Source organism: Gymnoscopelus microlampas (genome assembly GCF_963454915.1).
Source record: "Gymnoscopelus microlampas genome assembly, chromosome: 4".
NCBI lineage: Eukaryota > Metazoa > Chordata > Actinopteri > Myctophiformes > Myctophidae > Gymnoscopelus > Gymnoscopelus microlampas.
Genome location: NC_139941.1, coordinates 21,617,489 through 21,636,354, shown reverse-complemented (window position 1 = coordinate 21,636,354; position 18,866 = coordinate 21,617,489). Strand labels below are relative to the sequence as shown.

At 44.0% G+C, this 18,866-nt stretch overlaps 1 protein-coding gene across 2 annotated transcripts; it reads left to right on the top strand.

The window, feature by feature from the left end:
• The first annotated feature begins 9,643 nt into the window (after window positions 1-9,643).
• On the top strand, window positions 9,644-18,092 carry septin5a (septin 5a). 2 transcript variants are annotated; one of them, XM_084055680.1, is made up of 11 exons: window positions 9,644-9,665; window positions 11,446-11,536; window positions 11,670-11,756; window positions 11,923-12,046; window positions 12,260-12,394; window positions 14,387-14,504; window positions 14,803-14,904; window positions 15,062-15,158; window positions 15,383-15,518; window positions 16,179-16,281; window positions 16,903-18,092. In XM_084055680.1, exons 2-11 carry the CDS (start codon window positions 11,527-11,529, stop codon window positions 16,963-16,965), a joined length of 975 nt encoding a protein of 324 aa, XP_083911806.1. In that variant the 5' UTR covers window positions 9,644-9,665; window positions 11,446-11,526; the 3' UTR covers window positions 16,966-18,092. The 2 variants fall into 2 exon arrangements, with proteins under 2 accessions (XP_083911806.1, XP_083911805.1); XM_084055679.1 differs by lacking the exon at window positions 9,644-9,665 and adding an exon at window positions 9,676-10,012.
• The last annotated feature ends 774 nt before the right edge of the window (window positions 18,093-18,866 follow it).

The following is an 18,866-nucleotide window of genomic DNA, read 5'->3' as shown; positions in this document are numbered from 1 at the left end:
ATGGTCTTATGAGAGCATTTATGAAAGACCAGGATGAATGCAGCTGCAAATGCGCATTTCTGTTTGAAGATTTAGAAATAACTAGTTTCTGTTGTGTATCTATACATGCTAAAGATTCCTAGTGAGAACCTAATCAAACAACCATTATACTGTAGCAACCATGGACTTTTACTCCCCAACTAAATACAATTTACTTAGTAAGTTTTGGTTACAACAGTTAATACAGTTACAACGTTGTAACCTTGTATTGCTCATGGCTATTCTATCCTCCCACACACACACACATACACACACATACACTCTACTGTAGTGGTTTTGAAAAAAATCACCTGCCTGCTGGTGGTGGACCAGCATCCATGTGTAGGAGGGAGACAGAAGGAGTGAGTGATAAAGTCCTGTTACAATGCTCAGGAATGCTGGGATGAAGAGTATCATATCAATTGCTCAAATCAGCCTTTTGATTACCCTTTATATGATTTTACATAGCTTGCACTTTTTTACTTCCTTCCCTTTCTCACACCTTTCCACTATCACTCACTCCCTTTACTCTCTCTGTCTCTAGCATCCTCCTTCATCACTGACATCACCTCTCTGCCAATAACTTCATCAGCCATTATGTTGCCAGGCAACATAAAACATAAAAGAATCTCTTCTCCGGAGCTCGGAATGGATGACACCACGTGACCCAGCTACAAACCCATGTGGTTATTACTGTGTGTGTGTGGGCAGTGGGTTCATTGACACTAGTATCCATCGTAGAATTGAGACCGTGGCTGCGCCAAAATTTACTAAGCCAGTTTCTGGTACCGTCCTGTGGTACGATGCGACTTTGTGCCCAACGAACAGGATATGTAATGTGAGTGTTTTGGCCGTGGCTGTGTTGACCGTGTTGGGTGGATATGATGCTTGCCTTTCACTGGCTGGGGGTTGTGTCATAATTCCTACACTGTCCCCCTTAAGGCTTGTTCATATCTCGCTGCCTGAAAAAAATGACCTATTTTTTACTGAGAGAAGTTGAACAAATACGTAATTTGAGTCGTATGACATTGTTGTGCAATGAAGTATGTATTATAGCCTTTAGCCTTCTATGTAAATAAAAAACTAAATTATAACTCCCACGCCCATTCTCCTGACATGGTGTCATTTATGAAGACTGATGCAAAGGTATACAGTATATGGGAATGAGTGATTCAGGTGTCTGACCAATCATAGTGCGTGATACTAGTCTGTGCACAATATAATAGTAGACTACAGCAGGTCCGTCAGTGGTTGTCTTGTATAGGCGTTGAGCGGAGTATCATATTTTGGTGTGTTTTGATCCATACACAGCCATTTCCTGTCTTGACTCTTGACTCTCACCTTAGTTCCCACCTACATCACTTGATATGCTACCCCACCCCCACCAACTTTCCCCTCCGTAACACACATTCACCCAGACACCTGCTTGATCTCTCTATCTCAAACGCACAGTGGCCACAGATGGGACCCTCTGACCCTTGCTTGCATTCAGGAGGCCAGCTGCGGAGCGTTAACTCAGGGTGGGGTGGAGAGTGGGTGTGTGTTGGGTGGGGGTGGGGGGTTCAAAAGGGGTAGCCCCCATGGGGCTTCTGCTCTCCACATGAGGTAGGGAAAAAAGAGAAAACCAGGGTAGGGCAGCAAATGCCCCTGTGCTAATGTTAATGCTAATGCCGTTCAGGTTTATTTTCTTGGCATAACTGCACCTTCCCAGAGTTTAGCACCCTCCCTGTCGTGTGTGCGCGCGTGCGTGCATGCGTGCATGCGTGCGTGTTTGTGAGTGTGCGTGTGCGTGTGCGTGTGCGTGTGTGTGCGTGTGTGTGTGTGTGTCTGTGTGAGTCCTTGTGTCTGTGTCAAAATTTGTTTTAAGTTTTTTCTTTCATGCCTCAGGTTTTCCACTCTGCACTGCAAAACATTTAGAAGGTTTAGGCTGACCCAGATAGCAGGATTCTACAACCATTTTATGTATCTGATTGACATTTAGTGATATGTGATATTAAGAGGAGGGAGGATTTGGAGTTAAAATCCAATAGGGGGATTTTAAGATTATATCCATTCCTTAACCTTCCCATGAGAAATGTTACTGTTAACACTCTGTTGCATAAAAACCTAGCTTTCCCCGCGTGAGTAGTGACCTAGGAATAATTCTCATCTACTGTGTTCCCTGATGGCATTCAGTTGCCTGCATTCCTCTGCTAACTGGACAGAGGGAGGCTAAATGCTAATGCACACACTAGCCATGCTCTCACAAGAGCCTATTGTTTGTTGCCCAATGGGCAGATGCTAAAACTTGGCTATGTTGGCCAAGTGTTCTTGGAGTAGCCTATTGTTACCAGAGCAATTACACGCTGTTGGATTAGCATCACGCCTAGGCACTCGCATCTCCTAGGAGAGTAAACATAAAAATGGATGTGGGGGGTTCACATGTAGTCTATGTTTACCCCCCCTCGGCACGCACACGCACACACACACACACACACACACACACACACACACACACACACACACACACACACACACACACACACACACACACACACACACACACACACACACACACACACACACACACACATACACTATATTTGTTTTTTATTACCGTCTTGTGAGGATCAAGAGCATTTTCCTCACAATGTATATTTCAAAAATTCTAGTCTACTATACTTGTGGGGTCATTTGGCCCTAACAAGTACAATGATAAGTACACACACACACCTAGACTCAGAATCAGTTTCCTCTCCTATTTTCCCAGTTGCATCTCACCACATATCCAGTGAGCCGGTATGAAGCATTCAGGGTTAATGGTGTGAATGCTGCAGCTGGATGGCTGTGAGATGGAGAGATGTCATCAGGAAAGGTCAATGCTTGTGTCCACTGGACACAAGCATGGCTGCTGGCTGCTTTTCTGTCTGTCTGTCTGTCTGTGTGTTGTGTTGTGTTGTGTTGTGTTGTCTCAACAGTAGACTGTAGGTCCTCTGGAGCGGGCAGTGAGTGAAGGCAGGGAGACTGATGTCTGTTACTGCTGGAGTTGTCACACTTGACCTCTCTCCCTGGATATTTGCATATTCACTACATTAGTGTATGTGTGGTGGGTACATTGTAAAGTATTCATTAAATGTGAGCGTGTGTGTGTGTGTGTGTGTGTGTGTGTGTGTGTGTGTGTGTGTGTGTGTGTGTGTGTGTGTGTGTGTGTGTGTGTGTGTGTGTGTGTGTGTGTGTGTGTGTGTGTGTGTGTGTGTGTGTGTGTGTGTGTGTGCGTGTGTGTGCGTGCGTGCGTGTGTGCACGTAAACGAATGGGTCTGCCTACTAAAACTACGATGTTGTTAATCATGGTAGAAGCTTGACAGCTGTTTCCTCCAAGCTTACGACAGTGTTAGCCATGGATCACACACACGTTTATCACGTGTATAATATAATTCACTTACAATTCATCATACTATTAATGTTTACATTAAGCATTAAACATAGTATTTGTGTTGTTAAAATATTCTTAAAGGAGCTACACCATGAATTTAAAAAATAATAATAATATTTGATATCATATTGGTTATGTCCCTCAAACGTTTTTCAAAAGGTTTGAGCCTAAATCAAGCCTCAGATATACTCATTCCAACTAACTTCTCTCTGGCTTATAAAGCACTTTCACCTGCAATACCACATTGTCCTGTTTGGCACGGGGCGCTATTGAGCCAGTTTGTATGCATGTCATGTCCTGGTTCTGTGTGGAAAAAGTATTTTTTTTTTTTTTGGTTAGAACTGAAAAACGGGAGGAATTGTTCCCAGACGTGACGTAGGGTGGGGGAACAAATCTGACGGACTGTTTTCAGACCAATTTACATGAAAACCACAGATAGCCTATGAAAGCCTGCATGCTCGAAGTCGGGTATTTGTTGGAACAGAAGAGAGGTGGGGGAGACCAAAAACACACAAAAATGAAGAAAAAGTTAAAATTCATGGTGTAGACCCTTTAAAGTTTCCACAAACATCCAGTGATCCAGTGGTAGGAAAAGCCTTTTCCACCCCCCAATTATTTCAAAGAAAAGAGCAAACAATATAAGTGACAAACTAATTAAAAATGGTGTTTATATTCAACCACAACACTTTTTATTTACCTTACCCTCAGGGAATTTCCTGTGTAAAGGTTGTATTAATTGTAATGCCATGATAACAGGAGACTCTTTTACTCAGTCAAAGGGAGAATTACATGTTATTTTTTAAAGTGCCCTTGTGTTTTTTGCTATGTGGGAAAGACCAAAAGAGAATTGAAAACCAGAATTACGGAGCACAAGAGTAATATTAGAAATAAAGATGAGAAGTCTAGTTGCCAGGCACTATAATATGGTTAAACATGACATATGTACACTGAGATTTCAAGTTTTAGAAGTAGTCAACCCAGAACCCACTGAGAAGAGGTGGGGACAGAGACCGGGTTCTATTACAAAGGGAGGCTTACTGGATCCATACATTAGAGTTCCCAAAGGGATTGAATGAAGAATTATTATTGAATTGTTTTCTATGAAATGTTTTCTAATTTATGAATCGTTTGTTCTGGTTGTGGTGTTTGTGAAAACTTTAAGAATATTTTAACAATATAAATATTATGTTTAATGCTTAATGTAAACATTAATAGTATGATGAATTGTAGATGAGAATCAGCTGTACACTATCGCATAGCTATATATGTCACTTCCTGTTTGATGTATTCTAGTTTGAAACGCTGAGGAAGGCCAACGTGCCAAAACGCGTCCGTTTCTCTAAATAGACATGTCTGCTGCGGCTGTTCATCTTTAACAGAATAAACCAAGAACATAACTGAAGAGAGTGCGGATGTTCCTTTATTATAAACAATTATGTACAGGCCCTCAGAAGTACCTGTATCTTCCGTATTGTTCAATAAAAAACATTTTAATCTGATCTGTGGCCATTTTCTCATAGAGTTATAATGTATCAGAGTGCAATACACCTCCCAAACGATAGGGTTGCGTAGTTGAAAGCATATGGCGAAAATACAGAGAAAATAGCCACTGATCAGATTAAAATGCTTTTTTATTGAACAATACAGAAGATACGGGTACTTCTGAAGGCCCGAACATAATTGTAACATCCGTGGCCATGGGATAAGCACTTTATATTTGAAATCTGAACATTTATCTAGATGTACGGGCCAGAAAGAGAGAAAGTGCAAACACCAGGAAGTTGAAGTTCATCCATGTATTAGGGCTAACAGTTTGTGACCCCCACTGGAGGAAGTCAAGCAGTGGTGCTGGTCGATGTCCGAATCGCTGCCTCCGTAGCGCCCATCCAACTGACAGACAGATAAACAAACACTTGGGTGTGCGTGGCGTGTTTCACACTCTGGGACGAGGAGCCATGGTTGCACACAGCAGTAGAGGCAAGCAGGCATGCCACTTCGCTTTGTGTTTTCCCATATGAAGGACAGATATCATGAGCCAGACCACTGAGAACGGAGAACGGGAGGCTCCACTTGCCACTGAGCGCTGGTGGGAGCCGCGTCCTGGCAGTGTAATGCCAAGTGACTGTGTTGTAAAATGCCAAGCCGCAACAGTGCTTAAGACGTTTAGTCAGTGGTTACAGGGTAGTTTTCAACTCCGGTCCTTGCACTGGATTTTCAGTCTAGCAACCTGGTTGTCGATGAATTGATTGATTTGATTTGGGACACCAGTTACCTAGGAACTAGGCAATTCAAACACCTGGTTGAGTGGGATAAGCTAGCACTAGGACTAGAACTAATGATATACAATAAGCAAATAAGGAAATGAATTAATGAGGAGATACACAGCCAAACAGGTTGGTTGAGGTGATAACTGACAGTAAAAGTTGCAGTCTTCTATGCAGACACTTTTATGTTGTGAACAACTATGTAAAACAAGAAAGACACAAGTGTGTGATACACAGACACCCCCCCCCCCCCCCACACACACACACATCTCTCTCTCTCTCTCTCTCTCTCTCACACACACACGCACACGCACACGCGCACACACACACACACACACACACACACACACACACTCCCTGTGTCCATAATCTGTTCTAGGTAATAATGTCTTCTTTATGACCCCCTTTGCACCTGCCACAGGCCCTAAATTCCCGCTTCTCCTGTATTCGATCAGCTGGAAGTGATAGGAGAGTTGAACGCATGGCACCGCTTCAACAGCAGCAATGATTTTTCATAACGCGATCCCATTGAACTGATCTGTGTTATGTTATGGAGTAGTAGTCACTACGGTTGTTCTCTGCACAGTAGTCTAGATACTGCATCAGAGTAATGCACAGCCTGCGGTTCACAGAGACGGCCACCGTCCTGTGAGTGAGTGAAAAAAATGTGTCTGTCAATTCACCTGTCTTCGTGTCTGACAGGGCTCCCTCCCGATGCCATAGTGCTATATGAGATGGACAGCTGGGCACTTAGAAAGTTAGTGGAGGGGGGGGGGGTTTGCCGGAGGCTATTGTGATGTCACACCAGGACATCTGTTCTCTTTAGATGAAACCCTCTGCACCCATCCCCCAGAGCACATACACACATGCCACTCTGTGTAGTGACGAGTCTGACGACATCATGACACAGGCACGCATCACTTGATTTTGGAGAACAAGAAGATGAATATTTATGTTAACAAATAAACAATGGTGTCAATTAAGGGAGGAGATAAAAATGATTTAAAAATGAGTCAAAACCAGGTATTTAGAAAAGTAAAATTTAATGGATGATCGTGATCCTTATGAAAATTGTTTAAACGCATGGCTAGATCATATAAAATGTTTCCCATTTGGTTTCCACAATTACAGCAATCAGAAATTCACAATCTTTCACTGACCCTAACTTGCCTGTCCTCCTAAATTGACTTGATCCTAGATCCTACTCACATGATCTGACGGTGATAGAGAGTATGGTGTAGATTCTGTAGAAAGCCAACATGATGTACCATACAAGAGGGCTTGTGTATGTCCAGACAAGAGGACTGGTCCGTAGAACTGGACTGGAGTACCCCTGTCGGCACACACACACGCACGCACGCACACACACACACGCACGCACGAGCGCGCGCGCACACACACACACACACACACACACACACACACACACACACACACACACACACACACACACACACACACACACACACACACACACACACTTGCTTGCTTGTGGTTGTCCATCGTGTCCGATGATGACCATCTTCTCCTATTTGTGAGTCCTCTGGTGGCTGAATAGTTCCTGGATCCACAGTTGCGGTTGCAGACCGGGCATGTAAAAGCGATACTGACGGGAGCAGGGGTGGCTTTGCGGGCATGCCTCTTTGCACGCTTTGCTGCACGGTGTTCTGTGCGCTGACTTTCCATATACTCTACTCCCTGTGCGGGGTGAGAACGCCAGAGGTTGCGGCAGGAAGCAAGTTCCTCCAGTGAAGAGGGTTTGATCCGGCCTCTCTTCAGTGTGGTCTTCAGTTGGTCTTTGAATCGCTTCTTCTGCCCACCAGCACTGCGTTGGCCAAGGTGTAACTGGCCGTAGAGGACTTTGCGTACTTTGCGTTCGTATGGCTGGGCATACGAATGACATGCCCCAGCCACCTGAGTTGATGTTGGTTCAGGATGGACTCTATACTGCAGCTGCCTGCCCGTTCCAGTACCTCTGTGTGTGGCACTCTGTCCCTCCAAGTGATGCGGAGGATCTTCTGAAGCCATCTGACATGGAAGGCCTCCAGGCTTCTGAGTTGGTGGCTGTAGATGGTCCATGCCTCACATCCATACAGTAGCGTGGAGATGCATACTGCTTTGTACACAAGCACTTTGGTGTGGAGATTGATGTTGCTGTTTAGAAAAACCCTTCTCTGCCCTCCTGCTGTGAAGGTTGTTGGGTGGCACGGGGGGCCAGCACTCAACTGACAGATTACCTCCGTTTTCTGGGTGTTGATCGTCAGACCCATTCTGCTGTATGCAGTGACAGCTGCCGAGAGAGTGCTTTGTAGGGCCTCTGGTGTGTGGGCTACCAGGGCACAGTCGTCGGCATACTGTAGCTCGATGATGTTTTCGGATGTTAACTTGGTTGTTGCCTGTAACCTCCTGATGTTAAAACAGGTTACCATCCAGCCTGAAGTCAATGGTGACTCCAGCCTGCTCCTCCAGCATCCTATGTAACAGTGTTGTAACACAGACTAGGAATATGTTGAACATGACTGGAGCTAGCACACAGCCCTGCCTTACTCCAGTCTGTACACTAAAGGGCTCAGATTTGTGCCTCCCCACTACCACTCGGGCCATCATCCCGGAATGAAACTATCCAAGGATGGTGAGAGACACACACACACACACACACACACACACACACACACACACACACACACACACACACACACACACACACACACACACACACACACACACACACACACACACACACACACACACACACACACAGATCTCTGTCTCCCCCCTGTGATGTGGACTGAAATTGCAGTATCCGTACGTGGCATTATCGCAGGCTGTGCCTTCACTGGGAGAAAAAAAGTTCACCCTCTTTTATTTTACAGAGCAATCACACCATATAACCTCTGTTCTCCACATCAACTAGGAGTGAGACACACCCATGCTTACACACACACGCACACGCGCACACGCTCTCACACACACACACACACACACACACACACACACACACACACACACACACACACACACACACACACACACACACACACACACACACACACACACACACACACACACACACACACACACACACACACATACAGACACACACACACACACACACACACACACACACACACACACACACACACACACACACACACACACACACACACACACACACACACACACACACACACCACTACCACCACCCATCCCATCTGGAAACAATTGTTTCCAGCCTCTGCCATGAAAAGGGCCTCTTTCACCTACAGACAGTTGTTGGGCAGAAATCCTCGGACTGGCATTGCTGACAGAACAGCCAATTGCTGTTTAGTCTAGACATAGGTTGAGTACTTGACACAACACTTGGATAACTTACTTGGATATATGGATAGATTAGCAAACTCATTTAATTCATCATCTCTCCATGATCAGTTCTTCCGCATGTCTATACTCGTATGGAGCGTATGGAGTCATCTTAATATGTGGGTGTTTTTTACACTGTTTCCGAGCTTTTGTCATCATTGGTCATGTTTGTTCACGTCTTCTCAACAGAGTCAATAATCAGTCTGTGTGGCCTCCTGTCTGTGTATCTTTCTGCTTTCTGTAATCCTGTGTCGTCGCTCTCAAAGCAATGTTTTATTTTCCAGCCGATGGGGTGGGGGTGGATGGGTGAATGAATGAGTTGCTTTTAGACCTTTCCCTCCATCCCGCCCTTACTTCCTCCCCCGAAATTGCCACCTCTTACTACCTATACCCCTGCTCATGTCCACCGCTCTCTCTCTCTCTCTCTCTCTCTCTCTCTCTCTCTCTCTCTCTCTCTCTCATGCTCACTCACTCTCTCTCTTTATCTCTTCATCTCCCTCCCTCCCTCTTAGTGAGAATTCCTCTCTACCTGTCTGAACAGGGAGCAGTGGATCGCTGTAGGGCAGCACAGAAGAGAAGACAAGAGAAAGAGAAGAAGGAGGGTGAAAGAGGTGAAAGAAAGTGAGAGGAGGAAAGTAGGAGGAACAAAGGAAGATAGAAAAAAAATTGTAAACAGACAGAAGTATATTGAGATCAAGTGGGGAGAGGTACCAATGGAAAGAGCGACAGGAGTTTCAGTGCTCTGAGTTTCAGAGCACTGACTGGAAACTGACTTTTCGAGTCGGGTTCCTTCTCCGCCTAGTCCTGTTTTTTTCCCTCATATTTCAGAGACTAGCCACAGTAGCTAGCTATTTTCGTTCCATTGGCGTCAGTGCGGTCTAGTATGGATGCCATCATGTTGCAGGAGAAACTTGTGGAACGTTTGCTTTGCCCACGTGTAAGAACAGCCCGTCAAAAGGTAACAAACTAAACATAATATACTGGGAGGGAATGTGAGAAGAGTTTTGTGACAAAAGATTTGTGTTAACAGCTAAACTTTTATGGTTCCTGCTGGAATGCAAGAAGTCCTCACACTGAAGAATCTTTCTCATCTTAACCGTCATTGGTATTCTCTTGGCAGGGAGGTGTTTGATTTACTGTTGAATGTCCTCCGTGCTTTCACAATGATGACAGTTTAAATGATAAATTGATTTGTGATGAGAGATTTGTATTCGCTGTCACACCCTGTTGTCGTCGAATGATTGACTGGTTACTCAGAGTGTTGTCCTTGTAGATTTTCCCATTCTCACTCGCAAGCAAGCATCTCTGGTATTGTGCTGCGTGCACACAGCCACGGGTCATAGTTGTGTGTGTGTTGTGCGTGTGCATGCATGTGTGTGTCTCTGTGCGATGTGTTTGTAAAAGCGAGGCTGTCGGAAGTGCCTGTGACAAGTTATGACAGCTTATAAGGACGCTGACTGTGTTAGGATAATGAGAAGAAAAGGGCTTTTCATGTCGATTCAATATAGCTTCTGTCTCAATGCTGGACCCTAGACTGTGGCAGCCTGGCAGCCTGTGGCAGGCTGGCCTTGAGTGTGTATGCATGTCAATGGGCTCACATTGGGCAGTAGGGCAAGGATGACATTCTGCCAGACCAAGCCCTTTGGGCTGAGAGCTACAGTTTGTTATAGTCAGAGACTGGTATCCTGTGTGTGTGTGTGTGTGTGTGTGTGTGTGTGTGTGTGTGTGTGTGTGTGTGTGTGTGTGTGTGTGTGTGTGTGTGTGTGTGTGTGTGTGTGTGTGTGTGTGTGTGTGTGTGTGTGTGTGTGTGTGTGTGTGTGTGTGTGTGTGTGTGTGTGTGTGTGTGTGTGTGTGTGTGATATTGATATTTAGTGGAAAATTGTAGTTCTTAACGGTAAAGCGACATGATGTTTTTTCCATTCTGCTTTAGATTGGCTGCATTATAGATGCTGCCTATACCGTCTGTTGTGGTGATTTAAATGATTTAGCAGATGTCAAACCTATCATGGTCTCACTTTAGAATCACTCTGGGCTTTTGTTTGATTAATAGGCCTCCGCAACACCTCACGATACAAGTTCTCTCTCTCTCTCTCTCTCTCTCTCTCTCTCTCTCTCTCTCTCTCTCTCTCTCTCTCTCTCTCCCTCTCTCCTTCTCTCTCTCTTTCTCTGTCTGTCTGTCTGTCTGTCTGTCTGTCATCTATCATTCCTTGGCCCCTGCTGTGAATTTAAAAAAAATATATATATATTTGCAATGTGTACACACCTTCAAACAAAAGTTACATTTATTGTCATGCATTTATCCTTCTCTCTCTCTCTCTCTCTCTCTCTCTCTCTCTCTCTCTCTCTCTCTCGCTCTCTCTCTCTCTCTCTCTCTCTCTCTCTCTCTCTCAGGAGAAACAGTATGTGGGTTTCGCTACCTTGCCCAACCAAGTCCACAGGAAATCTGTCAAGAAGGGATTTGACTTCACCCTCATGGTTGCAGGTCAATTTGGAGTTGAAATTGAACATGGCTTTACATATTGAATATTGAACATTGAGCAATATGAGGTACATTGTTTTTGACTCTGTCTGTCTGTCTGTCTGTCTGTCTGTCTGTCTGTCTGTCTGTCTCACAGGAGAGTCAGGTATGGGCAAATCCACTCTGGTCAACAGCCTGTTTCTTACTGACCTCTATAAGGACAGAAAGCTACTCAATGCCGAGGGTGAGTGTTATGCCAGGGTATTTGATACACAGCTCACTGCCTGTCTGTGCCGTCTGTCTGTAAACATGGACAATGTCAATTAGAAGGTTCACGGCTCATCTCTCTGTCTCTCATCTTCATTTCACTCATTCTTCTCTTCCACTGCCTCTGTGTCTCTGCTTTTCAGAGCGTATTAACCAGACAGTAGAGATTATCAAGCATACGGTGGACATCGAAGAGAAAGGAGTCAAACTCAAACTGACAATCGTAGACACGCCAGGGTTCGGAGATGCTGTCAACAACAATGAGTGGTGAGATAACATTCTTGCTTGGCACAGTCCTCGGCTCTGATTTAGCCCTGGTTTACGACCAAGAATGTATTCACATGTCTTAGTGCTGCTGATGTATCCTGTGTGTGTGTGTGTGTGTGTGTGTGTGTGTGTGTGTGTGTGTGTGTGTGTGTGTGTGTGTGTGTGTGTGTGTGTGTGTGTGTGTGTGTGTGTGTGTGTGTGTGTGTGTTCTAGCTGGAAGCCAATCACAGATTACATCGATCAGCAGTTTGAGCAGTACTTCAGAGATGAGAGTGGCCTGAACAGAAAGAACATCCAAGACAACAGAGTCCACTGCTGTCTGTACTTCATACCTCCGTTTGGCCATGGGTAAAAACACAAAAAGCACTATAAGATTTCTCTTAAAATGTAGGCTACTTAAGAAAGTTTCAACGACCTTAATGGCATTCATCATTTTTTTTCCCATCTCAATTTGTTCTTTGGAACAATTAAAATGTGTGGGTAACCATAACCCTAACCTTTACCCTAACCTTATTCTAACCCTAACGTTAGCCATAACCTACAGCCCAAATGAGAATCTACCTCATGTTATCCTTGTGAGGATGTTTTGTCTTGGAGGATAGAGTGAAAACACACACAGGAATGTAATGTTGGTGCTGATGACTAGGTGGAATAACACATCCTGACATTGATGACAGAGGGCAACCAATACTAACTACTGTTATCATCATACACTATGTATGATGATACACAGCTCCTGGACAGTAAAGCCTGCAGCATTTTCCAAAAGTAGTCAAACATTATTTGGCTTCAGCAGGTCAAAAAGAACAAAAGTACGTTATTGCGGAGGCAACGAACAAACACAGTGCCTTGCCGAAGTATGTTTGGCACCTCCAAGATATTCCAACATGTCGAACACCACCGCAGAGACACCAATGCGAACATTGTGTGTGATTGGTCAGACACTCAATGCGCTTGTGATTCATATTGTTTTATTTACGCGATCTGCCAGCAACCTACCATTGGACACTGAACAGTTTTGAAGAAAGGTTGGCTGACGGGGTTAGGAGATACAAACGTCTATCCTCTCTGAGCAACTACAAACATACTGTAGCCAAATGGCAAGTATTTGTGTGTCTTTCACCAAAATCCAGAGACAAATTACCATATGCTAAAGGTTGATGTAATCAAACTGTAAAGATCCGTGGTAAAAAACTCCGTTCCAGCAGTGTATATAGTGGGCAAGTCTAACGTTCAGAAATTAGGATGGAGCCGCAATGAGTGTAAAAACAATTTAGTCAATGAGAACTTTCTTTGTCAGCAAGACCTGCCAAATAAAAAAGCAAACTGAAGAGAACCACACAGTCGCTTTTATTAGCTTTATACTGTTTTATGTAGGTTGTAGTCTGTTAAGAATTATTAAAGGAGAAAGGGCTGTCCACTCTCCTTACAAGAGAAAGTTCTCGTTCAGACAGTGGGGGTTACGTGTTAAGGTGCGCTATGCAACCTTGTTTGAGTGTGTAAACATGGTTATATAGTAGGTATAGTATAGTATGTAGCGTACCCCGCCCAAAGTTGGTCTTTTACTGGTGGTTTAGATGAGGTTTATTTTAAAACCAACAACGTAAAAGCTGGGACAGAAACAAACAAACAAACAATTGGACATTAAACATTTTCAAATTACAAAAACAATCATTCACATTGAACAACACTATTACAGAACAGACCTTAGACAAATAAAATTCATGAACACACTTTAACCAAATGAAAATATACCTTGTGCCCATTTAGGCAGGGGGCTAAAACCTTTACTGTCAAGCAAGCAGACCTAACCCTGGTGCTGCAGCAAACATTTGAGTCTCTGGCTGAGCAGACAGGTGATAGTAGTGACAAATCAAGCAGAAATCTTCAAAATAAAAGCATCTCAAAAGCACCTCACAGAAACATAGAATTAACATAAATGCAACGCACCTGTGACCTGTGACCTGACACACAAAATCAAATACCAAAATAAAAGCACAGTGCCTTGGGGTCATTTACATAGTATAAATATAGTATATTCATGCTGAGTAGGCCTAGATGGATGTGCTTTTTAATTGTTCTTATCCCAACATACAAGCCTATTTAGCATACAACATACAAGCCTGTTTAGCTCCCGTTTACAGCCATACAAATATAAACAACACTTTTTTAAAACTACCTTTGGAGAACCTCTTATCCCAACATGCAAGCCTATTTAGCATACAACATACAAGCCTGTTTAGCTCCTGTTTACAGCCATACAAATGTAAACACGTTTTTAAACTACCTATTCTCCATCCTGTTCTGGTGCTCACCCAGCCATTGTGTGTCCCTCTGTAGGCTACGTCCGGTGGATGTTGAATTCATGAAGGCGCTGCATGAAAAGGTCAACGTCATTCCACTCATCGCCAAGGCCGACTGCCTCACACCCAATGAGATTAAGAAACTTAAGGACAGGGTGAGCGGCATGTCGCCATATTAGAATGAAATCACCAGTTCTATCATCTATTATGATCAATACTTTTGTGGATTTTTATATTTTTGGGTTCAGTGCGAGAAATACATGATGTGTGTGTGTGTGTGTGTGTGTGTGTGTGTGTGTGTGTGTGTGTGTGTGTGTGTGTGTGTGTGTGTGTGTGTGTGTGTGTGTGTGTGTGTGTGTGTGTGTGTGTGTGTGTGTGTGTGTGTGTGTGTGTGTGTGTGCGTGCGTGCGTGCGTGCGTGCGTGCGTGCGTGCGTGTTTGCGCTTGTGTGTAGGTTCGAGAAGAGATAGAGAAGTTTGGCATCAAGGTGTACCAGTTCCCTGAGTGTGACTCAGATGAGGATGAGGAGTTTAAGCAGCTGGACAAAGAGCTGAAGGTGAGTCTAGGACAGCTGTTGTCAAAGTGGGGTCTGGGGACAAAATGAGGAACAGTTTAATTTCGCTATTGTTTCACCGGCTAGAAGTCAGGTCAATGAAAGAATGACTGTTCAGATTATAGATTTCACTGTCTGCATTGTATTCCCCTGTGTGCAGGAGTGCACCCCGTTTGCAGTGATCGGCAGCAACACTGTGGTGGAAGCCCGCGGACAGAGAGTGAGGGGGAGACTGTACCCGTGGGGTATCGTTGAAGGTACATTCAACCACGACATGACGCAAGGTGTACAGATGGACACAGCGCTATGATGAGAATACACCCTCACGAACCTTAATACATTTAAACATTAGCATGACTTACAGGTGTAACCACTTAAGCCCTACATACTTTGTTGTACGACGAACAGTGAAAATACCAAATCTACAACCTCACAATGTGTCGCACTGTTGACAGTTTGTGTTTGTCGTTCTGTCCCTCAGTGGAAAACCAGTCACACTGTGACTTTGTTAAGCTGAGGAACATGCTGATTCGCTCCCACATGCATGACCTGAAGGACGTGACCTGCGATGTGCACTATGAGAACTACAGAGCCCAGTGCATACAGGAGATGACCAGGTGTGTGTGTGTGTGGTTTTACTTTAAAGCTGCAATGCATTACTTTCATGTCCTACCCGGGGTTTGCGACCGCGGGCACTGAAATCTTTACTGTTGAGCTATAACGGAGAGCATTTCTGGGAAGAATAGTTGTTTCCATTTGAGCTTCATGCAATACCTCTTGACAACTTGTAGTGATCCTACCCAACCACAGGATCTGAATCTCTCAGTAGAAGAGCAGAGAGAGCACCTCCAACCACCACGGCTGTGTTCGTTATATTGGATTAACATACTCTATCATACAGATTGGTTAAAGCAACATCTCTTCACTAAAAAAAGTTATGGATGCAGCTTTAACCAATTACGTCCCCCATGGGTTCCTTTTTCCTCCTCCTTTTCCAACAAATATCTTTGCCGAAAGATATAAAAATCGATCTACAAGATCACAATGCATTGTGTCGTGACACGTTGTGAGCCTGTAGATCGGCTATTTTCACAGAATGTTCGCCATTTTCGGGTTTGTGTAGTTTAGAGAAAGAAGCGGGTGAGAAATTACAGAATATTTTGTAAACATCTTGGTTTATTGCTGCTGACATTCGCAGATTTGAACGGTGATATTGTGGCAGATGAACATTTTCTGACGTGCCTTTATCCTCTGTTTGTGATTGTGTGCTTCCTCAGTAAACTGGCCCAGGACAACCGCATGGAGAGCCCCATCCCCATCCTGCCCATATCCACTCCTGACGCAGAGACAGAGAGGCTCATCAAAATGAAAGATGAGGAGGTATGAAAGCTATCACAGCCATTTCTCCTGTTCTTGTCTTAACAATGGTACCGTTCCCAGAGCTGTTTTCTACCCTATATATGAAAGGTGCTATTTAAATAAAGTTTATTATTATCAATTTATTATTTTATTTGATTTATTTTTTTATTGCACCGTGCAGAGATGGAACCGATATTTCAAATCAGTCAAAGATCCCAGTTTAAGGTCAAAGTTTAGCCCTATGCTTATACATAGCCTGTGGCATGGGTGTACAGTAATCTGTCGGGGTGCATTTGTATTTGTTTCACTAGACGTAGCATTAGTATTAATTAAAATGAATAAATACAAATATTTATTTATATACATGGTTCAGAATATGCTTTCAGAGATCACAAACAACAAATGTGTAAAACTACCATACATACCAGAACATGACACAAGATGTTACTGCACATGACATAGACATACAATCCAACTTTTAAGCTTAATTTATAGCCCACTTCCAAAACCTAAGGCCACAAGGGTGTCACTTTCCAAAAATAACAACACGTCGCATTGCGTCGTACTACAGGGTGTAAATTAGGTGGACATTTGTCATGTCAGCACTCTCGCTCTGACCTCTCCCCCTATTTCTGTTTCCAGCTGAAGAGGATGCAGGAGATGCTGAACAAGATGCAGCAGCAAATCCATGACCAAGACCAGTGAGAACTCCCAGAGCAACTGTCACACTACAGCACCCCCTGCTGTCTGAACTCTGAACTACAACAAACTCAGACCTGATGCTATTAAATGCAACACAACTTGGATATATTGTGCTAGTGGCAACTCTGGCTGTAAATTCATCTCCTATTCGGTGCTTTGTATATTTTGTCCCCTCGGAGGATTGTGTTGTTGGAGGGTACTTTTCTGTACCATACCTTTGGCCCCATTTTGAGCCCCTTTGCTGTTAACAGTCTTAACATAGACTATAATATAAATGCATAATTTAAATGACTATTCATTGTGTCTAATTTATAAATGCAATGCTAAACCTTTTGGATATTCTGTCAGGGTATGAATATGTGCGTTATGAAATGTTTTGTATTGCAGCTTAGTTTGATGTTGAGGTTGATTATAGATGTTGGTTTTTAGTCGTGGCGTGTGTGAGTGCGTGCGTGTGTGAGTGCGTGCGTGCGTGTGTGTGAGTGCGTGCGTGCGTGCGTGCGTGCGTGCGTGCGTGTGCGTGTGTGTGTGTGCGTGCGTGTGTGTGTGTGTGTGCGTGCATGTGTGTGAGACCAAACATCTACTTTAGATGTCATCAGATATCCATCCTTAAACTTCAGTTTGTCTTTGTAGAGGTACTGTATAGTGATTTTACTTTGATTTAACACCACAAAAGAAAGACATATCTCATTTTGTTTCCTTTTATTATTTGGTGTCTATCATAAATATTATATTATATTGAACAACGTTTTCTGTATGGCTACACAAAACCTTATTTTCTGGTACTGTTTTTACATTCGCTGGCTTTGAATTGAAAATGCACTTATCGCCAGTGGCTAATGCCTGATTTATACTTGCTTGTGCACCGAGTCGCACACAGAACATAGAAGATCTGCAAGCTCACAATATGTTGCGCTGCGATGCTTTAAGATTGCAGATCTACTGTTTTGAGTGTGCGACACTGGCACGCAACTAAGAATAAATCGCCCTTAACTGTGAATCGAGACCCGTCAACATAATGAGAGGTTGTGTACAGTACAATGTGCATGTGCGAGCATGCTGCGATTCCTCCTATCTGCTTATAGCTGTGGGCCTGTATTCATCGCCTCATAGCTGATGCCCTGTGTTTGTTCTGAAATGCATTATGAAGATACATCTTGTTACCGCTGCAGGATGGTAAGATGTATATACATCAACAGTGAGGAGCAAATACTGTATTTAGGCTTAGGTTTGAAATGGCATATCTCTATGGTGTGACCCCATTCTGTATGCAGATGCACGAGTGTGTGTGTGTGTGTGTGTGTGTGTGTGTGTGTGTGTGTGTGTGTGCGCGTGTGCGTGTGCGTGTGCGTGTGCGTGTGCGCGTGCGTGTGCGTGTGCGTGTGCGCATGCTTGCGTGCGTGTGTGACATGTGTATGTGTGTAGACTCTCCTGAGGTTGAGGTACAGTGCACCCGCTGCCCCTCTGGCTGTGATACCTGTATGCCTGAGCCGTGTTGTCAGTCTGAGAGCTCGACAGACGTGGAACGTCACGTGTGCCCCCAGTTACAGTGGTATCGTATGACAAATAAAACAACTTGATTCACATCATTTCAGCCTTGTTTGTCTTATGCATTATTTCTCTGAAGGTTATGGAGTTCAACACTGCCCTGTGGAGGGGAGAAAAAACAACACAATGTACTGTGTTATATCACTTCCTGAATGCACACAGTAAAAAGAGCTGCAGCCCACAGAGCTGTGGACACTGCATGGAGCCACAAATGCTGAGTCACAGCTTTATCTTCTCAAGCTGTTCTTCCCCGTTGACCGTCACCAGTGGTGGAAGAAGTACTCAGATTTTTTACTTCAGTGAAAGTAGCAATAGCACAATGTAGAAATACTCTATTAGTAAAAGTCCTCTATTCA